Source organism: Melozone crissalis, unplaced genomic scaffold, assembly GCF_028551555.1.
Source record: "Melozone crissalis strain CALT ecotype California unplaced genomic scaffold, PUWL_Pcris_2 ptg000034l_1, whole genome shotgun sequence".
NCBI classification, from domain to species: Eukaryota; Metazoa; Chordata; class Aves; order Passeriformes; family Passerellidae; genus Melozone; species Melozone crissalis.
In genome coordinates this window covers 6,649,019-6,676,765 of record NW_026535812.1, presented here as the reverse complement: position 1 = coordinate 6,676,765, position 27,747 = coordinate 6,649,019, and the positions used below count along the sequence as shown (strand labels likewise).

Below are 27,747 nucleotides of genomic sequence, written 5' to 3'. Positions count from 1 at the left end.
ACCTCCCCGGGCAGCGCCCATTCCAATGCTCGGCCACCCTTTCTGTGAAGAACGGGCAAGGCTGGAAGGCATCATCGGGTGTCACCGGGTCCGACCTCCCTGCTCGGTGGGGCGGGAGGGGACCACCGGCGGCGGTCGGGCCGGGTCCCGCAGAGCGGGGCTCTCGGCAGCCCGCGGGCACCGGCCATGAAGGGGCGGGCCCAGCTCCCCCCGCCCCGGCCCGTTGTGTCCCCGTGACCCCCGGGCTGTGTCCCACACACGGCGCAGGCGCGCAGTGACGCGCAGGAGCGCGGGAGGTGACGCGAGGCGCGCGCAGCGGTGACGCGGAAGTCGCGCGCGGCGCCCGCTCAGTGCAGCGGTTGGCGATGAAGGTGGCGGTGGCCGGGTGCTGCCACGGCGCCCTGGACAAGATGTACGAGACGCTGGAGCTGCTGCAGCGGCGCCACAACGTGTGGCCCGACCTGCTGCTCTGCTGCGGCGACTTCCAGGCCGTGCGCAACGAGGCGGACCTGCGGTGCATGGCCGTGCCCGCCAAGTACCGGCACATGCAGACCTTCTACCGGTGAGCGCAGCCGGCCCGGCCCCGGCCCCGGCCCCAGCCCCCGACCCGCGCGGGCTTGGCCGGGTCCAGCAGCTGCCGTGTCTCCGCAGGTACTACTCGGGCGAGAAGAAAGCCCCGGTGCTCACCGTGTTCATCGGCGGCAACCACGAGGCTTCCAACCACCTGCAGGAGCTGCCCTACGGCGGGTGGGTCGCACCCAACATCTACTACTTGGGTAAGGCCCCTCCGCTCCGGTCCCGCTCCCCGGCGGTTTCTCCCCCAGCCCCTGCCCTGCCCGGCCCGTCCGTGACCGCCCTCCCGTGTCCCGCAGGTTACGCGGGCGTGGTGCGGTTCCGCGGCGTGAGGATCGGCGGCATCTCGGGCATCTTCAAGTCTCACGACTACCGGAAAGGTACCGGGACAGAGGGGAGAAGAGAGCCGGGGCCGTGGCGTGGTGTGAGGGTCTGGCTGTGCTCAGCCCCGAAACGTCTCTTAGCCTGGAAAGCACCCTCAGTTCAATACACGGGTTTTTCTGGAGTTGGTAGATGAGTCTGTAGCTGCCCGGTGACCACAGCAGGAAGCAAGGCACCTTTGGAGCGTTGTTGGAACGGTGTTGATTTTTCCATGGCAGCGTCCTTTCACTGTTTGATTTTCCTTGAGTGAAACAGGCAGTTTATAACTGTGACATTATGTAAGTGTATTGTCCTGCCCCGAGGTTTAGGGCCTGTACATCTGGTTCCTCCTGGCTATGTGGGTGGGTATTCAAGAGTTTTTCCTGGGAAGGGTGTCACAGGTGATACCCCATGGCAGTGAGTAGAAGATAGTTTATTCTTTCTGATCTCAGCACTTAAAAGAGTGGTCCTTGTGGTTACTGTACTGTGCTGTCTTTACTAGCAAACAGCTTCAGAGAAACTTTGCAGGTGGCTCTCAAGCTACAAAGCACTGAACCAGTTTTCTAGAACACTTGATTCTGTGTAATATTTGCCAACACTAATTCAATTTGCGGTTATCAAGGGGGCACTTTATATGCCTGAATATTGCATGAGAGAGATGAGATGAGACTCTTTAGGCAATAACTGAAAGAGCAATTTTTCTGTTAATTCTGTAGGGTATGTAGGAGCTATGCTAGGCATTCATGTGTTCTGTCCCCAGGCAAAGTTGGACACTCATCCCTTATGTCAGGGTACAGGTTGGTGCTTCCGGAGCCTGTGGTGCCTGTGGACGGTGATTGGGATGTTTAGGCTGAACCTGTTAAGCTGTAGTTTCATGGTGGGTGGCAGCACTCTGAACAATCCTGAAAGAGCACAGTCTTGTATTGGGTTACTCTAGGTGCCTGTGTGACCCCCAAAAAGCAGCTATGTAGGAGGGAACTAGTGATTCAGGCAACTGTTCTTGTTTCCAACATTTCAGGCCACTTTGAGTGCCCACCCTACAACCAGCAGACCATCAGAAGTGCTTACCATGTGAGGAATATTGAAGTCTTCAAACTCAAACAGGTCAGTGAAAAGCCTCTTTTTTTTTAAACAAGGGTAATTTTCAGTAATTTGGAAGTAGAAAGTTAAAGGTACTCTGATCACATATGCTGAATATTGAACATGCTTTAACAGGTTGATTAGACATCTGAGGGGTGTGTCCTTTGAGAAGGACTATTATGCTTAGCCATTATCCCTTTTAAATAAAGCTTTAAAAATTTCATGGGGAAGAACATGCCTTTGATTGTAGGCAGAGGATGTGCTCTCTATCTGTGATTTCCTCTGAGTGCCTGACTTATGGTGATGGTACGAACTCTTTTATAAGGCAGTATAAAGCACAGATGGCTGCCTCATGTAATCTGAACTCCTTTGTCAGTATGTTGTATTTATGCCATGTGCTTTTTGGCCTGGCAGCTGAAGCGTCCCATCGATATATTCATGTCACATGACTGGCCAAGGAGCATCTATCACTATGGAAACAAGAAACAGCTCCTCAAAATGAAATCCTTCTTCCGGCAAGAAGTGGAGAGCAACACTTTGGGGAGTCCTGCTGCCTCTGAGCTTCTGCAGCACCTGAAACCCACCTACTGGTTCTCAGCACATCTCCACGTTAAATTTGCAGCTTTCATGCAACACGAGGTAAATAAAGGGGGACAGAAAATGAATATACGTGTCCCAGGCACATTTTAGAATTCTCATGCAGGTAATCTATCTGGAAAAGCAATTCAGTGGTTTTAGTTCTTAAAACTCAGTTAAAACCATGAAAGATTAAGTGATGTTGGGATTACTGTTTTATGTTAATTAAAATGGTGTAAATTACTCTTAATCTCCCTTAAGAACAGCATGAAATAGCTATTGTTCTTGAAACTTGTTAATTTAACTGTATAGAAAAGCACTCTCCTGCTCTGTAGGGGAAGCAGATAACTTCACAATGGGTGAGAAAAAGGAGCCATTTCAAAAAAGCTGGTAAGGGAGTGATTGAAGAGAGAGGTTACCTGAGGGGTGGGGGATCCCTGTAGAATAGCTTTGCAGGTCTGGTAACCCAGGTTTAAGTCAAAAACCAGCCTGTAGTTGAAACAGTTATTACTGAAATGGTGCCAGTGCTGTTCCTATTTGCAAGTTATTTATCTGTAAAAATGTAACTCCAGACCTTATAGGATCAACAAGTCTGTTTCCAATGAAGTTACAGTTTTTCTTTTTGCTCCAAGGCTGAATGTGCTCGGCTGAAATTAGTGCTGAAATGTAGCTCTTGCTTTATCTTGCTATTATCTGCACCCTGCTTCCTGCTGGACTCCCAGTGAAATCTGTTATTCTTTGTCCCTGCTAATTTTCTATTTCAGAAAGTATTTTTCCGTAGAAATTATACCTTTTATCCTGTCTATACAGCTTGTTTAGAATGGTGAAATTTCACATAAGTGCTAATGATTGTGTTAACACTGTTTGCTTCCTAGACAAATTCCAAAGAAGAGTTACCAAAAGCAACCAAGTTTCTGGCTCTGGATAAATGCTTGCCACACAGAGACTTCCTGCAGGTGATGAACATTTGTAGAAGGTTTTCACTTCATATTTCATTTGTTTGAACTGCAAGTGCTGTTCTTAGGTATAAGATGAAGAATAGTGCTAATAAGTGGAGGAATTAAAAAAAAAAAACTAGGAATACTGGGTGTATGGAATGGTCTTTGTAGGATTTTGTCCTGATCTAAGCAGACCATGTTGTGTAGGTGCAGTGTTTCCTTAACCCTACAATTTCCATCCAGCTTAGAACAAGTACCTGACTCCAGTGGATGAGTCTAAAATAGTTTGCTGTGAGAGTGTGCTGCTGCCAGTGTGTTTTTCAAATGCACTCAAGTGCTTTACTAGTTTTAGAGTAGCTTTTTTTTCCTGTCCTTTGGATGTGTGATGAGATCCATTTGCCCTAGTAAATACCTTTGAAAGTGGAAGAGGGTATGAGGATGGGTTCTATCTGTGCAAAGGGACATGGATGCTAGTCCAGACTTCAAATCCTAGAACAAAACTGATCTGGATTAGTACTACCTCCAGCAGCATGGAGGGTTTAACTACTTTGTGGAGTATTTAAAGTTAGTGTCTGACTAGAGCTTTGGTTAACCCACATGGTTTAATTTGGGTTAATGTCACTGAAGACAAAATGATCTGAATTTCAATTCATCATAAAAGGGTTTAAAAATATTTCCTCTTAATTCATAGCTGTGCTAAGAGTGGTGTTCATTGAGCAGAGTGACTGTTCTTGTCAGTTCTTGGTTTGTATCCACTTAGAAGTGTCTTGGTTTGAAAGAGATGTCCACCAAAGAAGGCAAGAATCTCCCTTGGAATAGAAAATAGGTCTCCTTGCTCTCCACACTATTACAGCTTTTAAATTATGGGGCTTTCAGGCAAAGATACAAGCAAAGGAATAACAGTTCTTTACTAATAAATAAATAAATAAATATATATATATATATATATAAATAAAAAGTGCTGCAGGCACTTTCCCTTCGGTGCAGTTCCAGTCGCAGCCAGCAGGGGCGCTGGTGGCTCCCGGCCGGGCAGGGCAGGGGCGATGATTCCCCCACGCCTGCAGGGGGCGCTGTGGCGCGGGCTCGGTGCCGCTCTGCCTGTAGGTGATGGCGGAGAGAGGGAAGAGGGGCCGGGCTCCTGAAGGCAGCTGGAGATGCTCCCTCCGGAGAGGGGGAGGAGGTCAGGGCCCTGGGGTTTCCCTGGGGCACCTGAGTAGATGGTGAGGGTCCTTCTCAGGAGGTTGGATGTTAACAAGGTCCCGGTCCCACGGGAGCTCTGACGAGCAGAGGCTCACCCACAGTAAGGAGAGCCAGTGAAGGACAGAACTCTGCAGTGGCAGTGAATTCTCCCTGCAGCAGCAGCCTGACACCAAGATCACAACTTTCACCCCAACTCTCACCTCTGATCTCTGAGAGTGAATGAGGGCCAACCCCAGCCCCTTACCCCCCAAAATCTGGCAGCATGTCTGTCTTTCCCAAGAGGAAACCCCCCAGCTAAGAGATATAGCAAACTGCATCCTCTCCATTGTCCTAGTCCCATCTTTTTTCTCTGTTGCTCCAGTCTCTTAGGCAACAATGGGAGAAAAATTCTCTAAGAAAAACTAAATTTAAAAAAAGGAAAAAATCCTATCCTCTAACAGAAGGCAGCATGAATTTAGAAACAGGCAAATTCTATTTCTAAGTTGCATCACTGTCCAGTTGCTGGCAGTAAGGGAGGGAGTGTGTTCTGCTTTTTAATTGCTGTAAGCTGAAATCTAGAAATGCCTTTTTTACTGTTACTGATTGGTCTTTGTTAGCCCTTCATGGGGGGCTGGCTTGAGAGGACTTGTTTGGTTGAGACCACTAGCTCAGTATACTTTAAACTTCATTAAAACTCTGTACAATGGAAGTAACATTTGAAACTTTAATCAGATTTTGGTGTCAAGAGAAATAACTCACTTCATCTGTTTTCTGTGTGTTTGTAAGTAGATAATAGATGTGGAGCATGATCCCAACGCAGGCGACTCGCTGGAGTACGATGCAGAGTGGATTGCAATCCTCAAGGCCACCAACAGTCTTGTTAATGTGACCCAGAACTCCTGGAATATGCCTGAAAATAATGGCCTCCATGCCAAGTAAGTTGTCTGCAAAATAGAAATGTTAGTTTGTTTTTCTGGACTGGAAGTAAAGGTATATTGGAGTTGTTCCTGTTCTGCAGCCTGTAATGCCTGTAGGACTTGCTAAATGCCTTGGAAAGAAAAGGGGTTGAAAAAAGATGTAGTCTAAAGCATACAGCTTCTTTACTGTTCTACCTGGGCAGTTAGTTTTATTTTGTAAACTTAGATATCAGCATTTGAGGGACAGAAACTATACCATGAGGCTGAAAATCAGGCTGGGTTATGGGCATGGGTTGACATAATAGACTAATCCCTGGTGGGGAGAAGGGTGTCTCAATACTGACCAAAAGAAAATGAAAATGGTCCTGAAAAAGCACTTGGGGAATAAAGTGCCTGTTGTAAGATGTATTTATAATCCATCTGTGAAGGTTGCACTCTGTAGTGGGAACAGGCAGTACCTTTTGACTTGCTTCACTTATTTAAACTTTATGCACTTGTTTAGGTGGGATTACAGTGTGACAGAAGAAGCCATTAAAGAGGTGCTAGAAGAGCTGAACCATGACCTCAAAATTCCTTGCAACTTCACATTGACAGCTGCTTGTTATGATCCCAGCAAGCCCCAAAAGAACATGGAGCCAGTTCATACCATCAATCCACAGACCACTGAGTTCTGTGCCCAGTTTGGCCTCACTGACATCAATGACAGGATCCAGCAGGCTAAAGAAGAGAGCTCAGGACGAGGTGAATGTGAAGAGGAGGAGGAAGAGGAGATGGACAGTACTGGGTCAGCAGAGGAACCCAGTGAATACAATACAGATAATTCTGGCCTCTCATCCTTTAACCCAGATGAAATAATGCTGGATGAAGAAGGTGGTGATGAAGACTTGAGTACATGTTCTGTAGATCCCTCCCCTGACCACCCTCCTGAGTTCTCCACGAGCTTCTCCGACATCCGGGTCATGCCCGACTCCATGGCGGTGTCGTCCGACGATGCCACGGACTCCAACAACGAGGAGCTGGAGAGGTCTGGGGGGAGCAGGCAGGGGGAGGAAAGGAGCCCCACTGAGAGGGCCTTGAAGCGCATCGGTGCTGATGAGAATGGCAACAGCGGCGTTAAAAAAATCAAGAGAAGGAACCAAGCCATCTATGCTGCAGAGGATGAAGATAAAACTGATTAACACGGTGTGTAACTGAGTTCTCTCCCAGCCTTTCTGTGGGAAGGTGGTGAGAGTTGTACTGGACTACATGTGCTTTTAATGTTACATGATCTCAGTCATGTTACTTTCCTCAGCTCAGAGGCTGGGTGTACTTCTCACAGGGAAGGTGACTTACACAGAATAGTCAAAGAAAGAAGCTGAGACTTTTCCAACAAAGTACTTTGTCAAAGGATGTAAAGTTTGTATATCCTTGATTTTGTTTCGGTTCTTGGTGTATGGTGTACACTCCATATCTTCAGCTGAAAAAGATTCACCATGCTTGTTTAACAAGACCTCTTAAACTGTACCCTGAGTCCAAATGAGAGGATGTCTGACTTACAAGACAGAATGATTTTATTTTACTGCTTTTATCTTGTTTTATACTGAACTATTAATACAAAGTAGCATATGCAATAACCCTGTGAATGAAATTGGAAAATAGAATTCCCATGATAACAAAACAGCAACAGAAGAATGAAGGTTTTTGTTTCTGGTGATAGTCATGCCACAGAAAAACTTTTTGGTCATAAAAAAACCAATATGTATTGTCCAGGATTGGCTTTTAATTACAGTTCTGATAGCAAACCAAGTCTCTTGATTTGGAGGATGACAGTTTTATAGGGACCATGAACGGGTGCATCTCTGTTCTTAAAAACTCTCTTTTGTTCTGTTTCTTAAAACTTGAGAACGATGTCTTAAAATGGAAGCAGTTAGGAAGGACAGCTTCCAAAATGTGGACACCACCACTGTCAACTCTGACTAATTAGGGTTGTGGTTTGTGTTCATACAAGGTGGTGGGTGTGTAAGCTGTCTGGGACAGTAACAGCTCCCGTTATCATTAGAGTCACTTCTCACTTGTCACTTCAGTAGCTGTGACTTGCTGAACTTTTAAAACTGGTTTTGGGAATCTTCCAAAGCACTTCTGTAATCTTCAGCTGAGGGAAGCAGGAGCTGCCAGAATAGTGACCCTCTTGGAAGTTTTCTTTTTAAATTTTTTTGCCCATAATTATTAGTAAATGGCACTCCTTTGGCCTAAGAGGCCACAAGGATAAAACTGAGTGAATTCATGAAAATGACAGTGTTTTCAAGCATATGTCATTAGACACATCAGCCTTCCTGACAGATTGAATTCCTCATGGCCATGCTGCCTGAGAGCAGAAGTAGCTCCTGTGCTTTTCCCCCTCCAAGGCACAGGCACTGAGAAGGAGAAATCGTCCTGACAGGTACAGGGAACTGGACAGGGAGCAGTGAGTGAAATACATCTGTGAGTGTGAGTTGTATCAGGGTCGGGAATTAATCTGTCTTTAATCACTTCCATGGTCTGGAGTTCATCTTGCTTCCTCTCCTGTCAAGCAGTTCACTACAAAAACGAAACATGTTAAGTATTCAAGGGCTAGAAAGGGGCATAATTAATGCTCTCAGCAATTCAATTAACAGCTCATCTGTCAGAACAGCCACCAAAGAGCTGTGCTGAGGCATGAGGAGAAACTGGGAGTAACCCGGGTGTGACACTCAGGCTATGAAAAATGGCTGTGAACTGTCAGGTAAGTTATTGAAGCAGATGAGTCTCTTTAAGGGTCCTGGGTCTGCAGTGGTAAAATCTTAATCATACCTCATGATCTGAACACTATAATGGAAATAAAGTATTTTAAATATAAATTCTGTTATGGACTTGAAAAGCCTCCCAGGGAACCTAAGCATGGCATTGAGCTCTCAGGGTGTCTGCACAGAAATAGAAAATGTATCTTGCATGTAATTGACTTTTCAGTCTGATTCCTTTTGTTTTTAAAATAAACTTCTATGTTGTACCATGCCTCCCCCCTCCTGATGAATGTGTTTCTAGAAGGCAGGAGACTCCGACTCAATATACACTGATTTTTGAATCTTTAAATACTTTTTTGTAAAGTATTTCAGTGTCCACTGAGCAGTGTGCAGCTGATAAATACAGTGAACATAAATGTTTTTTGAGTGTGAATCATGTCTGACCTCTAGAGTTGCTGTGCCCTACCTTGCAGTTGTTCACACCCTCTGCAGTTTGCAGTGTCCTCCCCTACCTTGCTTTCATCCATTATGGATTTTCCCTGTCGGCAGGATTCTCTGCTGCAAGGAGGATTCAGTAGAAGTGCTGAGCTTTTCTAGTAAAGGCCAGATACTTCAAAAAGGAAAATCCTAGGGAATGCTGATAAATTTAAATTGGCTTTTAAGACTCAGTCTCCAGTCCCCTTTAAAAAGATTTAGTCTCTCTGAAAACTTTTGAAATGTTGATGAGAAACCTCTGTAAAACCTTTCTCTGTACAGCCCTTGTATTGCAGTTTTTTTCAGTGAGTGTACTTAGTCTAAAACTGGTTTTGCTGTTATTAGTGCTTGAGAAAAGTTCCATCCCAGGCCAGCACACAGGTTTTTTTTGACAGCATGTCATCAGTCTGCTCAGTGAAAAACAGCAAAGAGGTCTACCCTTGTTTTATAATGGAGTATTTTGAATTAAATCTATTAAGGTCACCTTGTGGCTGCATCCTAAGCTATGTTTATTGTACTCCTGTTATCCTGTGCAGTCTCTAGCAGCTGCCAAGCCTCTCTTTTCCTGCGAAGGAAATAGGTTGAGAGGTGTGAACCCGAGCTGTGATGTATCTGCTATCTTTTCGTGGTTCTACCATCCTCCTCCCGTTTAGTTCTGACTTCAGGGTGGGTACAGTCAGTGGCCCCATGCCTCATGCTGTGTAATACTGTGGAGCTAATAAAAAAATAGCAGATTTATAGACCCTGTAGCACATCTTGGTGAAGTCCTGAGTTGTTTGCGGTGTTTTCTGTGAAGAACAAATTCAAAACCAAACAAATCAATGCTGGCAACAAAAGCAATGACAAACTAAAGGAACGCGCAAACCGAATCTGCGCAGCGAGGCTGAGGGGAAAGGGCGGGCTAGGGCTCGTGTTCGGCTCGGGCTCGAGTCGGGCTCTTTCGGCTTAGGTTCGGATCTGCTCGGGCTGGGCTCGAGTCGGGCTCGTTGCCACTCGCTCTCCGGCTCAGACTCGTCTCCGCTGCGTTCGGCTCCACTCGGTCTCCGGTTCGGCTCGCGTTCGGCTCGGGCCCTCACTCTCCGCGGCCCGCGGTGGCCGCGCCCTGCCCCGCGCGTGCGCACAGGGGGCGCCGTCCCGCACGCGGGTGGCGTGCGGCGGCGCAGGCGCGGTGGGGCGGCAGCGGGGGTTCGGCGCCGGCCGGTTCGCTGGGCCCGCCCCGCTACCCCCGGCCCCCGCCCGCCGCGCGCCCGCCATGAGCCCGCGCCCGCCGGCCTGAGGCGCCGCCGGTGCCGGAGCGCTCCGCCAAGATGGCGTGTGTGCTGGAGGCGCCGCTCCGCATGAGCGTCCTCTCGGTGAGTGCCGCGGGCCGGGCTCTGCCTGACCTTGGCCCCCGCTGGGCCCCGCTGTCCGGCGGCGCCGGGAGCGGCCCTGGGGCTGCGCCGGGAGCGGGAGCGGTGCGAGCGGCGGGGCCGCGCTCCTTCCCTCTGCCCCCCGCGCCGCAACTTCTCCCGGCGCTGGTTTCCCCCCGACGAGGAGCCCGTTCCGTGGCCGCGGAGGCACCGGCGCTCTGGACGTGTCGTTCGCTGCTGACGGTTCGGGCTCGCCGGCCCCGGGCAGCTGCTGCTGCTCGGCACGCGGGGGGCCCGGCGCTGTGGGCGCTGTGGGTGCTGCCCTTCCTCAGGGCTGCGGAGCAGGGCAGGGGCTCCCGGGCGCGCTCGCAGCCCGCCCCGGCTCGGGGGCTGTGCCGCTGCCGGAACCGGGGCTCTCCTGCGGCAGGGAGGAGCCGCCGTGCTGGGAGCTGTGACAGCCGCCTTCCCTTCCCCTCCCGGGGGACGGCCCAGGGCGCCCAGCGGTCCTGCTGCATCGCACCGGTGCTGCGAGTAGCGATGCAAAAGGTGCAGCCCGGTGCTGCCGCAGGAGCGGAGGGTTGGCGCTTTTCCTTCAGTTTCCTGAAAAATTCATGTTGATTAAGAGTTCCGTGAAATTGATTATGTCGATAAATTTTTTTTTTTTTTTGAGCGGACTGCCTGCATACGAATACACTTCTACATATTGCAGACTTTTTAGCTAATGGGGTGGAAGCCAGGATATTTTAGAATCAAAAAGCTACGGGTTCTTTGAAGTCTAGAAGAGTTTTACGTGTAAATGCATAGGTCAGGTAGCTAGAAGTCCATTGCTATTCTCAAAAATACTGTCTTTGGTGACACTGTTGAAGTGTATCTGTAGGACTTACGTGGCATAATTTAACAGTGTTCCTGGAGACAAAGGAGCCTTGCTGCCTCTAGATGATTCTTCTCTGTGATGTGAGACCACAGGCAAGAAGCTGCCGATGCCTCTTGACATCAGGGTGGGGAAGCTGGAGTAGATTCAACCCCTTACCAGATATTTGTTAAAGTAAGGAAGAGTTTTCAACTCTTAGAGCTTCTCTCAAGGAAAACTCATAAGGAAAAAATGGGCAAAGCTTAATGAAAAGAGTTGGTGAAAAGGAAAAAAAAAAAGGTGAGATAATGGCTTCATATCTTGGCAAGTGTTCCTGAGAACCTGGAGGGAAAATTCCCTTCCCCTTTCCCACCCTTGTATTTTGGAATGCTTGCCATCTCTGACTTTGGATCTTCTCAAAAGGAATAACAAATCAGTGGTGCATAAGTGTGTAGCTTACAAGCACCGTCCTGTTGCTGAGAAGAGAATTCTCTTTGTGTTATACAGCACTATGAGAATGCTGTGGGGAATACTGTGCTGCTGTCCCATTGAAGGTCTGTGGCACAGGCTCTGAAATGTAGCTATGTTGTGACAAAGTAAGTTACAGAAAAATGTCTTATGAGCTTCCTTCTTTTGGAGAGCTTGTTTGTGGGTATGGTTCTTGAGCAACATTAACTGCTCTTTGAAACTTTTTCTTCCAGGAGTTAATTTTTATTCTATATAGCAATTAAACATAATAAAATTGTGATTCAAGGCAGTGCTAATAACTGCAGTTCATAAATAGCTCTCTGTTAACTTGCTTTGACACTTACCATGTTGTTATCTGCATTAAGCACCTCATCTTCTCTAGATTACACTTGAGCACAGGGTTATCTTCGTGTGATATTGCCCAGCAGTAACACACTGCACGTTTAAGTACAATTCTGTGGGTTCCCTGCCTCTTGCCTGGGAAGTTTTGTACACTTGCTGCTGCATTGTGTGGATTGATATAAACTATTGCAATTTTTGCTCTCTCTCTGCAGGAGGTCACAGCCAGCAGCCGCCACTATGTCGATAGATTGTTTGACCTCGATCCCCAAAAAGTCCTGCAAGGTGTCATGTAAGTCATTGAAACACTCTTGGGCTCTTGGTTGTGCATAGGCCAGGTGTGCTTGATCCCATTAGAGTGATAGGTCAAGGGCAAGAAGCTCTTCTTATGTTTTTTTTTTGAGAAATGTAGTTGGCAAATCTTAATACAAATATGTCAGTATTGATATAGAGATAGTATTGATATAGACTCTCACTCTGTAGTGCATATGGTTCATAACACAGCCTCCCAGTTGCCAGAAATGAGGTTAAACATTCTGTGAGCACTGAAAATTCTTTTGGGTGTATTTCTGCCTTTTGGCCCTGTTTTGCTGCTCTTCCAGGTCTGTTGAGACTCTTTTTTTCTCATTGCACTGCCAAGTCAGTGTACCTGCCTCTTTCTCCTTCCCCTGCTACCATGCCTGTGTGTTGGCTTTGACTTTTTTTAGTGCTTGGCTTCTGTCTCCCCATGGGAACTGGAAGCTGCTAGAGAACGCTCCCACTGAACTGCATTTGGATGCAGGTTATATTTCAGTATTTCTGTTCCATGCCAGCGGTCAGGGTAGGGACTGAGAGTGAGTTAAGGAGCAGGAGTGAAACTGCTGCAAAGCTCTGGGTGTTCCCTTGCTGTCCTTAGGCCATGAGCTTTCCACTAGAATCACTTTTCCAGCAAAGTGGCAGATGAGACCTTGCCCAGGACTGACTTTAGTGGTGAAACCAGACCTTTTGGGGCTTACGAGTACCTTGCTGGCTGTGGCTGTCTAGGAAAACACCAGGAGAAATCAGAGGAACAAGTGGACCAAAAAAACAGGAATCTTGATTATGCTGCTTGGCATGACCTGAGGTGTTCCCCAGTAGCAGATGAAAACACTTATTCCAAATGTCCAGGGCCAACATGTCAGCGTCCCTTTAAAATACATGAAGAACCCAGTCTGGGTCAAACTGTCCTGGAAGTTTCCTTGGTTGGGATACCGCCTTACCTGTGTAGGAACCTTAGGTACCCTGCTGGAACTGTGTGCAGGTTCTTAACTCTGCTCAAGGGGAGCCTGGTTTTGCTTCCACCCCTTGGCCTTGGTGGTCCCCTCCTCATCAGGGCGGTGGGGTAGTCCTGGGGAAGGATGTGTCTCATCCAGTGGCCCAGTGGGGTGACTTGGCCCCTCTTTTCTCCCTGGCAGATGCTCTGAGCCATGGCTGGTGCTCCTTCCCTGCTGTCCTTCCTTTTCAAAGGACTGGAGCCCCCAACCCTTGGTAATCCCTTCCCTCTCTTTTGATATGTTATTCATCTTTTGCAGTATAACCGATCTCCCAGAAACAAGAGTTTTAGGCAGTATCTTTGTCTTGGGTAACATCTGAAATTCTTCATCTTGTCCGTGGGTGTCAGTGGATTCTATGCTGAGATCCTTTTCGTGTATTTAAAGACAAGAAAATAGCAATTTATTTCACAATATCTCTCACAGGGCAGATTTGGATGGTAAAACTGTATTTGTGATGCTCTGGCTGAAATCTCAATTGTGAGAATATCTTTTCTGACTCTGAGCCAGTCCTTTGTGGCAGATATGTTATTTTTCAAATATTGGTGGGTGGGTGTGTGACAGTCCAATTTAGAAAAATTTATATAAAAGATAGAATAAGAGTATGAAAGAATAAAAAATGTATATAAAAGATGGAATTTAGAGTGGTGTATATATTAAAATTTTCTGTCAGCCCAGGATTCTTTTTGGGCAGAAAAATACTGCTTTGTCCTTCTTCCTTTGATTTCAGGGCATATGCAGGGATGTTGAAGTTAGAATGATCTAGTATTTGGGGTGGAGTAGGAAAGGATTAAAGTTTTTCCAGAAGTGCTTGTCAGAAGCTTTACCAGATATGCTGCATCCTTTGCAGAAAATCTTTGTTTCCTAAGATGTGCTGGTTTTTCCCTGCATCCTGACTGGAAATACTGATGACCTAGATTTTTATTTTGATTGATGGAGCTGTATGAATATCAAGGATCAGAAAATGGGCTGTTGTAAGAGGCTTTGTTTCTGCCGATTGTCTTCAGTTATGATAGTCCTGGTTTTTGTATGCTTGAATGGATAACTTGGGCTTGGGGCTTTTTTTCATTGCATCCTTGTAATTTTAATGAAAACCAACTTCTGAATGAGCTTTGATAAAGGTAAAATGCACCTAAATGTTTCTTGAACTTGAAAATCATGCCGGTCCAGTTTTCATCTTGTAACTTGAGAAAGCTTTAATTTCATATTCTGAAAGCATTTAAATGATTAAAATCTCCCTTTTTCCTTGCTTTCCCATGAATTTTCAGAGGTGGTGTTCAGAGTTTTCCTCATCCAGACAATAAAGCTTTACCTGGTTAAGACCTTTTTTATTTTCCTGCTACTGGGAAAGCAGAAACCATTTCCTTGTTGTCCATTACTGCTGCATGTGGATCTATTGATCTTATTTCAAAATGCCAAGTTTCCTGCAGAACTTCTGTTCACATAATTTCTGTCCTGCTCATCTGGCTGTGGATAGTGGACAGGAAGGGGAGAATTGTACCTGCCACTAAATCCTGAATCTCAGTTCAGGATTGGAGAAGTTGAGATGACAACTGGCTTTTGTACTGTACCTGGTGGTGCACTGAAGTGTTCAAGGCCCATCTCCATACCCACATCTGTGTTGGTGTGTGTGGATTTACCTTTTATTTACTGTCTTTGTAGTTGGGCAAGGTTAACATAGTAGTTCCCTTCTGTAAACATGGACTCTAAATTGTGACCATGCTTATGCTTGAGAGATCTTTACAGGTTTGCTTTGTCTCCTTAGGTGCTCCTGTGACCCTTTTCTGTTGCTGTTGTAGAGCTCAGGTTTTCTCCAGTGTGCTCAGAGTGCATTCTGCAAGGTCAGCACTGATGTCAGGTGTGCAGCTCGTGTTGGCAGTGCTTGCATTGCCTCACACACATACTGCAGTGCATTAAATGCTGTGGTCTCTCTGAGGTTGTCGTCAATGTTTTGCTGTTATTGGCAGAGGAACAGAACAGAAGTGCTTCTGTAAATTTCTGTGCTTTTATGAGAGCTTCATTTGTCCCAGGGTTGTTCCCACAGGATCATTTTGTGCTTTGCAGTATTTTTTTTTTTAAAGCATATCTGGGTTGTGATCCTTAGACTGTCATTTGCTTTTCACCTGCTATTAAGCTCAGGACTACATTGTTCAGATGCAAGACTGATACCTGTTTTTATCCTCTAATTTTTTTGCTGGTCAGGGGCTTCTTTGAGAGACATTTTATTATGATTACATTTAGCCTGGTGCCTTCAAAGTGGCAATCTATTTTATAGAGAGCTCTATTTTATGGAGAGCTGTGTAATCCCACCTCAAGGCTGGGTTTGAAAGGAGCATCTTTTCTGACAAGCCTGGCTTACTCAAGGTCCCAGCTGTTTCTCATCAGGCTATTCCTCAGCAGTCAAAGGACGTCATGCTTTAAGACTTGTAAATTATCATCTTTGTGGTGCACTGAGAATTCCTGTGCCCCTGCTGTTCCTGTCCTTTATGGCCAGCAGGAATTAGTAGACAAGTGTTTTCCAACTTTGTGTGAGCATTTTATTTCTCAGCACAATGAAAGAAACATCCTATAGAAATGGCACATGGCCCTCACACTGTGTGTGTTTTGCATCCAACTATTTTCTATATTTTGTAGTTTGGGTTTGTGATAAATGTTCCAGGCAGAGGTTTAGATGGCTGTGCAATAGTGTGCTGTGTTCTCAGCTCTGGCTGTTGGAGGGATCATCAGTGCAGTGTTCACACTTGGCCACCACAAAAACTCTGTGAAATATTAGAGGCAACTTCATGAAGTGGGAAGAGAGGAAATTCCCACCTCAGTTCTAAGGGAGCAACAGTTACCCCCTTACATTGTTGTGAAGAGGCTGCTTTTTGCTTCTGGTTCTTCTTGTCTGTTCAACTTTCTGTAGCACTAAGTGATGAGCAGCACTTGTCTCTACATTTTGCATCCCAAACAGCTGTATCAGATTTTCACTCTCAGTGGGCACTTCTGAACCTCAGTTTTCTGCAGGAGCTTTTTTGGTTTTGTGCATATTCCCTTGGCCATGTGGAAATAGAGCAGTCCTTAGAGGGTTGTTCCTGTCGTGGTTTGCCCCTGTACATTTGGGTCAATTCTGTTGTCTCCTAGGCAGTAAATGCGTATCCTACATGAAACTTGGAGATGTTATTGGCTAAAAACAAGTGATGTAATTTTTTGGAGCATTGTTTTTGTGCAGACTCATTCATGTGTGGAGGGAAGAGGCTCCTGAGTCCCTTGTTGGAGCTTTGTGAACTGCAGGATGGGCTCTTTGTGGCTTGGAGCTGGGAAGCTGCAGGATCTGACAGAAATTGGAGCAGGTTTAGGTGGTGCTGGGAGCACTGCTCTGCTCCTTGGTTTTTCCCTTTCAAGAGGTGAGCTGTGAGAGAAGGCTTTTTGGAGGGAGAGGAGGAGCTGAAAGGCTTAAACATCTGAGCATTAAGTAGTGCCCTGTGAAGAGGGGCTTTCAGTGCTGCAGTGGTTTTTGTTGTCAGGTGGAAGGATGGTGTAGACAGAGGGAAGAGAGAGGGAGATGCACTTCAATGCAAATGTGTTCCTGCCAGAGAAAAAGTACTCTCACTTTTTTTGCATTTTTTTATAATGCAGGAAAAGGTACTTATGCAGAATAGCTTGTTTTTGGCAAGTAAGTTGTTCTGTATTGTAACTCCTGGTGTAATATTTAGAGGTGGGTTAAACTTCAGGTGTATCTATGATATTTGGCCAACAATCTTGAGCCTCACAAGGATGTTTAATATTTCAGGCCTTGCATTTACTGCTCTGAGCCCCTGAGAGAATGATGGTTATTGACTCCATTTCACTGCTACTTTTGAGATGGCTGTGAAGCCACTTTTCTCCAAAACCCCTGTGTTGATACAGCCCTCAGCATGGTGATACTGTTGCTGTGATGGCTTGAGGCTCAGAATCAGAGGAGGGAGGAGGAACAGCCTCTGTCAGACTGTGATGGAGCTGGGGAGGATGAGCTCACAGGGGTGCTGAGGTGGGGCTCAGTAACAGAGCTCAGGCTGAGCACAGCTGAACATTACATGGCATTCAGAGCTTACCTTCCCCTGATTAATCTGGTACACAAAGGCAGTGGCTGCCTGCAAGGGAGGGTGCAAGCAGCAGGCAGCTGGGGGAAAAATAATTCTGCCCTTTGCGGGTGTTTTAAAGAGTGAACTTGGAGGTTGGGCCCAAGGGATATGTGCCACAGAGCCAACAGTGCTGCTGAGGTTGTGATTCTTCATACTTAGTGTTGGAGTTTCTGGTTCTGAGCTGCCAGTTTGCACTGATTTGAATCAGTATTAAAAATTGGACTTTAGTAGCTTTCCAAAAGAAGCTCATTTTCCATTTGCAATGTGGAACTTTTATGCTAACATGAAGGGTTGATATTTCTAGTAACATGCAAGGGACAGAACCCTGTTTTCCAGTTAATTTATGTACCAGATGATTCAGCTGACTGTAGTATGTGTGCTGTGTTTGTGCTGTGCTCTGAACTGATAATGTCAACTCTTCAGATACTTTTCTTGGGGGATTATGGCAGGAAGGCTAGCTCATAGAATTACTTGCTAAAATATACTTCAAACAGGCATTATCTGGAATGTCCAGAAACTCCAGAATGAGAGAGTTTATGGGCATAGAGATATTAGAGGATTTCTGTTCCAATGAGAACTGAGTAACACCCATTTGAGAAAGGAAATTTAGGCTTGACTAGGCCAGTGCATCATCTTAGCTCTGATAGCTATTAGGAGATAAAAATCAGAGGTTTTTGCTTCATGACAGAGAGACTTCAGATTATGATAATCTAATGAGTAGTAGCTATGTTAAATTAATAGGGTTTGGTGGTCCTTCAGTGCTTGTTGGCCTGAGGTGCAGTGGACAGTGCCAAACAATATTCCAGGCTCTCATTTAGAACAGCCGAACACATGTTGCAAGGCTGTTTTAAGGTGTTTTCCTGTCCTGAATGAAACTCAAAACTTCTCCATGTGGATCACTTGTGGTGGGCAATGTTCTGTAGATAGAGTGGTGGGTTTGAAATGGGACAGTGGGCAAAAGTAACTTTAAATAAAGGGACAGTGAATGAAGAATAGTGCAGTAAAAATGTAGTGTTACAGATACCTAATGGAATTTCATTCAATTTTTGCTGAAGCTGTGGGATGCACTGCTAAATGCTGAAGGCAGTCCTTCATACTGGGAAGTGAAATATCCTTGGAGGAAGATAGAGACATTAAAAAAAAAGGTACCACAGTTACTTGTATTTGATATTCTGGGTTATTCATGTGAAGCAGCAGTGGTGGAGCTGCTCTTTTCACGTGGTTTGGCTCTTTTGGGACAGTTGTGAAAGAAGTGTTTTGCTGATCTGGCATCACAGAGCAGGGATTTTCTGAGTGAGGATTTGTGAGAGTTCTGCTGAGCTGCAGCTGTTTTGCCCACACCTCTGTTGGGATAATTCTTTAGGACCTAGTGTGGTTAAATAGCAGAGATTGGTGCTGAAATTGAAATGCTGATAATGCAGAGCTCTCTCCAGTTATGGTTGCTGTGGTTTTGTTGGTTTGGTTTTTTAGCTTTTACTGGTTACATAATAGAAGTTAGCTAAACTCCCATCTACCACTAACTTCAAACACGTTAAATTTGGGTTACATTGTTGTTAAGACTGTGTGAGGCAAATTGTTTCTCCATTACCGATCTCATGCAACTTGTAGCACCAAATCCAGACTCACTGCAAAGGATGAGGCAAAAAAACCTGCTTGGGAGAGGAGGGAAAAGCAGCATCTCCCTTTTGTCAGTCCAGGCAGAGACTGGAAATGAGCTTGAGTTGAAGCTGTAGCCAGAGGCATGGAGAGCTGACCTTGTTAAGCTTGGTCAGAAGGGCAGCAGGTGAATTGAGTGATGTAAACTCCTATGTGGAAGTGAAGGTTTGGTATGGGAGGTTTCTTCAGCCTGTCACACACAGCAAGAAGAGCACTGGAAAGCAGGATAAATTCAGGGTAGGAGTAAGCTATCAAGATCTCTAACTACAGGTATGGGCCACTCAAACACTTCTCGTTCTCTTTGGTAGACTTTCTTTGTCAGGAAACTCCTGACACAGTAATTTGCCTCTACAGAGAGGATACTTGAGATAAGAGCTCAAACATTTTCAATGGCTTTGAGATATGGAGGAGTTGGAGTAAATGATCACTTTTAGCTTTATGTGTTTTAAATTCTACAGTTCTGCAGTGCTGTAATTATAGCCAGGTGCTATTTTTCTACAACATTTTGATTTTATGCACTGAGAGTACAGAATTAATATTGAGAACAACCATGGATTGAGGGGCTTTTGTCTAAATGTTGTTTGTTTAGTTTGCAGTGTATGTTGATGGTGTCACAGTTTCTAAGTGTTAAAATTCAAAGGAGTTGAGTAACACTGTCTTGCTCTGCTGCTTTGCTATTTCCTGTAAAATCATCTTTATTGTTTTATCAACTGCTATTTTTGAATGGGATTAGAAATCTTGAAACTTTACTTCCTGACTTGATGATTAACCTTAAAAATAAGTTGATTTAGGACTTCTGGGGTTTGCTTGAATTGACAGGAGTTTGTAAAATTTTATTCACTTGGTTGGACCAGCAGTCATGTTGGTCTCTTACTTACTAAAGGAGTAGAAAACAGCTTCAAGCCATAGTAGTATCCATCTTAGAAATTAATTCTGTGACAATAGTGATTTTAACACTCAAAAACTGGTCATTACATCTTGATGTTGCTTTCCTTCCATCTATAAAAATGGGAGAGTGGAGGAAAGGGAGGAGGAGACAAAAGCTGTAGGAAGCATAATTATCCAAACTTAGCTTGTCCACAGTGAGCTTGTGGCTGTAGTCCAGCCAGCACAGGTGCCATTTGCTCATATGATCCTGAAACTGAGAAACTCTCCTGCACTTGGGGCAGCTGGTTTTTCTCTGAGCTGTGTCCCTGTATCAGCTGCAGTACCTCAGCTTTTTAAAAAGTTGCATTTTGAGTTTTTGAGACCTTTGGGAATGCTGCTTTGTGTCACTCTGTTGTTGTGACTTTGGACAGCCCCTGCTAGATGAATCCCCAGCCCTGAGAGTGCTTTGTATTGGGAGCTTTGTCTGGCTGCATAACTGGCTCAGAATCTCTTGGAACTATTTCATAGTAAAAGTGAAAGCATTGGCTGCAGGTGCCAAGGGCTGCTTTTCCTTCTGTGATTGTTCAGCTCATGTTTGATACCCTCCTCTGTCAGGAGCCCCTGAGTTGTGGCTCTCTGCTGTTTTCAAAAGCCATAAGATGAGGAAATGTCATGCAGGCTGTTTATTTCCTCTTCTTCTGAGGAGTTCCTGTGGCTGCTTCCTCCAGTCACTCTGGCTCGTTTCAAGATCTTTTGTGTTGCTTTGGTGGAAGGTGATGTAGGAAAGCTCCAGGGCTTCCTAACAGAATTTTATAATTTATTCTGTTTGTGCTTGATTTACTATATTGTAAAAAAGGAGGTAGAGCCAAATTGTCACCTTGTCCTTGTATCCATGCTGCTTTCTCAGGATTTCTTTTGCAGGAGAGATGCAGGTATGGGGGCTCACTGGGGGTGCTGTGAAAGTCTCTTCTTTCTCAGTTGGGACCTGAGCTCACTGTTGTCTTTCACTGGGGTTTTATTCTGTGGAATGAGTCCCAAACTTAGAACTGACTTCATTGAGATGTTGAACTTGAGTAACTTCTGTGTAGGGTAAAGGTCAGCTCCTCAGCTTCCTTCTGCAATAGTAACTTTCATTGACTACTCATTTTCTCAGGATGTAGACATTTAATAATATTGGTTTTTATTGGTTAGGAATCATTGAAACTGAAAGACCATATTTTACTTGCAGACTGTTATATTTAATGTCACTTCTTGCTTGTCTGAAGTGGCTATATCTGGTGCCTTTAAACAATTACACATTAAATATCAAAATAAAACCAGAACTTCATGCACAGTTGGCAAATTAGTTCTTCTTGTAAATCTTGTCAAGCTGTATTTAGATGGAAATTAGATTTTTCTTTAGTTTAATGTACTCCTAAAATATTTTTAAACACTCATGCTGTGTTCATATACTAGCATACACTGCATTTTATTTATAGCTAATTAATTAAACTGATTGCTTTTGGGTTGCAATGTTCTGAAACATTGTTATAGCTGATAAACATCACCCCACTGATTTTCTCAAACTGTAGGAAGAAAATCAGTCTTGCTGCTTTTCCAGTCTCTAGGTTGTTTCATAACTTAAAGCTGAATGATTACAGGTTCAACTGATGAAATGATATTTTTATTTCTTTAAGAAGCAATAATAGATTGAAAAAGCTGGTTTAGCACTTCAGGATGCAATATTCCCAAGCACTTAGCTAGGAGCTCTGCAGTATTTTATTGTTGGCAGCCTGTGTTATTCCTTCTTGCAGGTTTTTTTCCATGTAAATTACTTTATTGTACTATAATACATGTCAGCATAAATATCAGATTTTAAATCTATGCATTAAATTGATTGTAATGAAGGTAATTTTGTTAAATGATTTGGAATTTAGTTTGAATCTAAAGTAAGATTTAATATACAGGATAGATAAAAGCCCAAATCAAAAACCCAGCCAACATCAAATGCATCTTAAGGGCTCTGTTTTATGGAGCTCCAGGTTTGTGTTTTGACTCTCCACAGAGTTGCTGTTCTAGCTGAGACACTCACTGGTGCTAAGGTGTTGTGGGTGCAGGTGCCAGCTCTGAGTTTTTCTTGGGAGGCTGCTGGCAGCTGGCTCACACCCTGAGCTGGGAATGCTGGATCTCCCTCTGGGTCATGGTCCTGTCACAGGTCAGGCCTGGAGTCACCAGGGCTGTTTTGTACTTCTGGAGTTCTCATCTCCCTGTAACTGCACTGGTACTGCTGTTCCCTTTTCCCTCCTGCACAGAGGAAATGGGAGCAGGGTGCCTGACATTTGGAAATAAACTGGGGGTTAGTTTTGGACCCAGTTTCTGAGGTTTCTTTGTTGCCTCCTTTTTTGTACAAGATAGTGATCTTTGCTGCTTTTTTTTCCTTGGATGTATCCCATGATGTCTTGGATCTGAAATCAGGCAAGCTTGAGCTTGTTGGAGGTAATGTTCTCAAATGAGGGAGTTGCCCTCAGTTTTTCCAAGGTTTGTGATTCACCAAGGACCTGGTAGTCCAGGACAGCATATGGTAGTTCCTTGCTTCTTAGGGAACCAGCTTCCTGATCAGGAAAATCTCTATAAAATATCATATGCAATTACATAATTATTTTTCATAGTACTCAAAAAAGTCTACTACTATGCAGCATTTGAATATGGCATTTTAAGGGTGTTCTTGCATTCCATATCCACAGCTTCCTCTGTATTGAATGGGTCACTTCTGTAGGTGGCACTTGGAAGAGAGAAGTGTGGCAGGAGCTTGGGAGTGTACACAGACATGGGGACCTTTGAGCACTGTCTGACAGGTTCTGGTCATGTTACCAGTCTCAGGGTTTTTGACTTGCCTGCAAGTTGAAGTTGGTCAAATGTACATGTGTTGGATCTGTCAGAAATCTCAAGTTTGTGCCATTTCTTATCTGTCTGACTTAACTTTTCTGAGGAAGTTTATGAAAGTGGGATGGAGAAATTAATCTGAATAATTTACAGATCAGGACTGTGCCCTCTCTTACCCTCTCCACTTGAGTGTTGTGGAACTTGGCCATGCTCCTGCCACTTGTGAAAGGGTCTCTGAATGAAAACCTAATAGGCAATACTAATTAGATGATTATAAGGTTAACAAACCATTCTGTTGGAGATTGGGGCAGGAGTCACAAAAGTTGGTTAGTGTTGTTTTCAGTTTTGTTTGTTATTTTGGGTTTTTTTTTACACAAAATACAATGTAAAATCACAAACACAGAGTATTAAAGAATCACCAAAATGTGTTTGTTAGTTTCCAGAGTGCTTGGTTGGTACCTCCCCTTTAGCTGCCTGAGATGCCTTTGCAGGTTGTGGGTAGGGTGCACTTTTTGATGGCTCTGGTGCCTCAGGGCAGCAGGGAGAGGCAGCCTCTTCTGAAGTCTTGGAGTGGCCTGAGCACTTTGGTGCCTGAGCTTGACACATCTGTTGGTGCAGTTTCCATTATTCCTCTGAGACATCTGACCCTTACTTCTGCCACTGTTTTGAACTGACTCTTCCATTTCACAAACTTTTAAAAATTACCTTTAATGTGAAGGGTTCAGCATAGAAACCACTGAAGTACTGTTTCTGATTTTAGCGACAACTTTAACTCCATTTGTGGAATTTTCAGGGGCTTCCAGCTTAGCCTGTCTCCTGACCTTGCTCTTTCTCCTCTCCCTCCTGCCTGATGGTGTGAAGTTACCCACCTTAGGGGGACACAACAGGAAGGTGCAGCATTCCCTCTGATGCTGAGCTAACTGGAGCTGGGCTGGGAGTTGCTGTTCAGTGCTGGCTCCTTGCAGGGGGTTCCTGACTCTGCTGGGTTCAGGTGTGCACAGAGCTGCAGCTGAGCTGCTTTGAGTGATGATCCCATGCAGGAACTCTGAGATCACAGCTAGACTTGGAGCTAGCCTGGAATTCCTCAAGTACTCTTGTGCATGCATGTGGAGAAATTCAGGGAGGACAGGCAATTGCCTTTTGCTAATTGAGCTTTATGGAGGTCCTGTTTGTGCCAGTAAGGAGTTGCCTGCCTTGGCTAAGAAGTCTTTTACAACTCTAGTGGAGGGAGTTGTTAAACTTGGGGCTCTTGGGACTGCTGCTTGTTGCTGTGAAATCTGATTTTTCAGTGCACACCAAAGGAATGTATAGTGTTCCTGCTGGCCAGGGCGGATCTCACAGGACAGGGCTGCTCTATGTTCCTTAAAAATTGCAGATAGCAGCTGGGAGAGATAGAAAGGCAAGGAAATGTGCTCACTTGAAGCAACCACTACCACTCTCAAATTGTTTGAATAAATTATATGCATAGTGATTAACTTGTCAGTTTTGCTGCTAACACAACAATCAATCTAGTTTTGGTTTTTTGGTGATAAAGAATTACCTGAAGTTGATCTCTCTTTATTCTGTGCTCTTAAAGGCCCCAACAGCTAGAAAGCTTCCTAGAATTGAATCATCTTGATTTTCAGAAACCAGCTCTAAGCTGCAAGCTTGCTTTCAGATTCTGTGGATGTTCATGTATGCTCAATGTGCTCATTTGAAGAGAAAAAAGAGCAGGTGTTGGTGGTTTTTAGAATACAGTAGCAATTTTCTGAACAAGATTACAAATCACATGTTTTCATAGGAATTCTTAGTGTGTGCAACCAGTGTCCACTTCCCAAAGTGCTTCCCATGTTCTGGTACCTCTCTGGTATGAATGCCTGTCATGTGTGTAACCTTGCAGTGACTCTCAGGTGGGAAAATGCTCTGGTTTCCATTTAATCCCTGAGATTTTGATGCACAGATGTTTAGGTGTCCTGCTGAAATACATGAAAGGAAGTCTGGGGTGAAGAGAGTAAAGCCTGGTCTCTGGAGACTGCTGATGGATCATTGTTCCTTTTTCTTAGCTTGCCTTTCCCTGCACCCAGTAGACTATTCAGTTGTTAATACTTTAAATTCCCAATATTTGACTTCCCAACCAGTAGTGGGGTTTTGAAATTGTTTTAGAAGTCTAGTGACAATGTGGGTACAAAGAACCAGTATATCTAGTTTTTGTCAGTAATAAGACTTCTTGGTGTATGGTGTGCATGTGAGATAGTTTGGGTTTTTGCTTACTTGCAGGAGTTGGGATGTAGTGGAATCCCAGAGCTCTGGGGTATTTTCCTGTGGGCTGAGGGAACTGTGCCCTGAAGCACTGCCCAGTCTGTAGCTGCAGCATGGACATGTGGAAAACTGCTTGATAAGCCTCATGGAAATAGTAAATTCTATAGATAAGCCCTCAGTACCTCAGCATAATTTACCAGGGTTTGTTTTTCTTTCTGGATTTACAGAGATATGAAAAATGCTGTAATTGGAAACAACAAACAAAAAGCCAACTTGATTGTTTTGGGAGCAGTTCCAAGGTATGTCCTTTGCTACTCTCCTTTTCACTGATTCACAACAGGTCTGGAATAATGATCCTTCGATCACAGGCACTTTTTTGTTTTAACTTTGATTGTAGTTGACTGAATACTTTCTTTAATGTAACTGAGAGAGACTTGAAATATCTGTTAAACTCATGTATTACAGAACAGGCTGTTGAGTAATGCTTTTCATTTAGAATTTCATAGAATTCTCTAAAGTAGTCTTGGTGTTTTTATTGAACTTTATCAGCTCAGGAATAAAATCTATTTTTTTGACATTGATATTAATGATGGATGAAAGTGGTTGTATCTTAATCCTGTTCCTCAGCCAACTGCCTGGTGAGTTCATAACTGAAAATGTGTAAGGTTATGTTTAAGATTTAATTTAAAGTATTGAAAAACATCTGAGATAATTTGCTTGTCTGCTCCACTTGCTTCAAGGATTAAAACCCATTGATCATACTTTATTGTACCTTGCTGCTTCAGCTGATGTTAACATTTTCTGGACCCTGATTCCACTAGTACAAATTGAACAGGTGACTTCAGCTCCTCTAGACTGCTCACTACAGCTTTCATTTCATCCCTCTTCTCCTCCAGCTTTCTTCCAGCCTCAGTTTGCAGCAGTGGAGAATGAAACCCTTGAGCACTGCAGTCCTTGTGCTGGCAGTGTGGCACCCCCTGTATCTTTTTGCTTAAATGGCAACCAGGTCCCCAGCTATTCTGCCTGAGCTGCTGCTGCCTTGTCAAAAATGCTTTTTATTTGCAGTGAGTATCTTCTCACTGACACTGAGTTTGTGCCAAGGCTGGCCCTTGAAATTCTCTAGGGATTAGCAGGGGGGCCACCCCTGTACCAAACCTGCTGGATTATCTTCCCTTTTGACCAGATACAAACAGGTGAAGAGAAGACTTCACAGGAGGTGAGAAGATGAAAATGGGCATTTGTTGAAGATGATGAGAAATTTAAGGAATTTCTATCAGCAACAGGTCTTGAGGAGTTTTTGCAAGTCCTGCTGATTCACTTTCCAAATCTGGAATCTTCCTGTTCTTACATTTTGTAGGACTTCTATTCCCTCAGCTGTCCTGCTTTTTGCTGCTGCTTGTTTTGTGCCCAGTAAGGAAAATTCAAATGTGCTTTTTTCTTCATTGTTGTTAATGCCTTCTGGCTGCCCAGGTAAATTATACAGTTAATCTACAACTGCAGAGAAATGACTGGCCCTGGGGAATGTTAAAAAGTGAGCTATCACACTTGTCCTCTCTTCAGGACAAGTTATTCTCAAATGACCAGAAGTTTCTTCAGCGATCTTCAGAAAAGGCTCTTCAGACAGGAGGACTAGCTGAAATACACTGAGAGTGATCCTCCCTGGCTGTAACCTGACATCATCTACCCCCAAGTGCCTTTCTGAAGGCTTTACAATTTCCTCAAGGTGTTGCAGACAGACTTGAGTAGATTATAGACTGTTTGGATTAGAGAACTCCTCTGGTGTTCTCTGTCAAGGAGGTGGGAATCCATTGGCTCTTTTGATGTGCCTTCTAAGCAGTGAAGCTGGTGGAGTGCAGGGGCCTGGGGAATTCCAGTCTGCAAAGCCAAGCCTCTCCCTCAGTGAGGAGAGGAATAACCAACATGACATTCTTTGGTTTAAGTCTTTAGGAACAATTTTCTTTTCACAGAGTTCAGTTGCAGGCTCCCACAGGAAGTTGATTCTCTTCTCTAATGGGAATTGTTAGAATTCTGCTGCAGCTTTGTCCTGTCATTCAGCTTGTTTTTTACTCATTTCTTGCTTCTGTCTCCTTCCCCAAATATTCCTCTCTCAGGCTTTCAGAAAATACTCTTTAGACCCAAGGAACCCCTTCAGACCTGTCACTCAGTGGAAAAGAATACAGTATCTTCAAATATTAGAACAGACTCATATGGGGTTTGGAAACAAGTCTAGAGGTATCTTTTGTTTGAAATCAGGCCAAATACTACTGGAATACATGAAATAACCCTATTATTTTAAAATACGGCAAAGAAATGCAAAGTCCTGTGAGGATCTTCCTACAAAGGAAGCAATTGCTGTGGAAGAATGGTGGATCCCTGTCATTTCTGGGCCAGTGACCTCCAGAGTCTGAGAGCTGGCTCTTCAGTGGTGTCATCTTTGGAAAGGGACATGTATCAATACCTTAAAAGAATTTTTTGGGGGCCCTTTAAATTTCAGTCTGACCTGTGGTCATCTCTGGACTGCTTATTCTGAAGAGGGTGCTAGAGAAAACAAAGTTGATTAAAGAAGGCTTGCAGAGTTGCCATGTCTGGAATTTAAAACTTGGAGGTGTTAAACCTGTCTAGATGTGTGCACAGACTTGGCCCTGGATGTTCAGAATGGAAATAGCCAGCTTGTGTGTGGATTTTGTTTCCCAAGAAGTGATTTTCTGTATCTCTTCCCAGAATCATAGAATTTCCATTCTCATGGAATGCTGGCCTTGGGCCCCTGACAATGCTGCAGAAATGTTACTTTTTGAAATTCTTGCATTTTAGTAGTATTCCTAGAAAATAGAATTTTTAAAGTTTAGAGGGGAAAAGTTATTTTAAGGCCAAGTTCTTTAAGTGGCAGAGCA

General features: G+C 44.5%; 2 protein-coding genes across 4 annotated transcripts in view; both read left to right on the top strand.

The window, feature by feature from the left end:
- The first annotated feature begins 349 nt into the window (after nt 1-349).
- On the top strand, nt 350-8,632 carry DBR1 (debranching RNA lariats 1). Its single transcript, XM_054282469.1, has 8 exons — nt 350-562; nt 652-776; nt 873-953; nt 1,952-2,037; nt 2,428-2,652; nt 3,465-3,545; nt 5,496-5,641; nt 6,126-8,632. The coding sequence occupies exons 1-8, from the start codon at nt 366-368 to the stop codon at nt 6,799-6,801; spliced, it is 1,617 nt and encodes a 538-aa protein (XP_054138444.1). The 5' UTR covers nt 350-365; the 3' UTR covers nt 6,802-8,632.
- Nucleotides 8,633-10,083: 1,451 nt separating this feature from the next.
- Nucleotides 10,084-27,747, top strand: part of ARMC8 (armadillo repeat containing 8) — a 61,867-nt gene continuing 44,203 nt past the window's right edge. For 2 of the 3 annotated variants that reach the window (XM_054282800.1, XM_054282799.1), the window contains exons 1-3: nt 10,084-10,187; nt 12,057-12,133; nt 25,084-25,155. In XM_054282800.1, the coding sequence (XP_054138775.1) occupies nt 10,143-10,187; nt 12,057-12,133; nt 25,084-25,155 (194 nt within the window). In that variant the 5' untranslated portion in view covers nt 10,084-10,142. The remainder of the gene's footprint in view (nt 10,188-12,056; nt 12,134-25,083; nt 25,156-27,747) is intronic. The other variant, XM_054282801.1, reaches the window with a different exon arrangement.

Coding starts and splice junctions, on each gene's coding strand:
- DBR1 (XM_054282469.1), top strand. CDS start 366: ATGAAGGTGGCGGTGGCCGGGTGCTGCCACGGCGCCCTGGACAAGATG. Junction 777..872: donor ACCCAACATCTACTACTTGG/GTAAGGCCCCTC, acceptor CGTGTCCCGCAG/GTTACGCGGGCGTGGTGCGG. Junction 3,546..5,495: donor CACACAGAGACTTCCTGCAG/GTGATGAACATT, acceptor GTTTGTAAGTAG/ATAATAGATGTGGAGCATGA.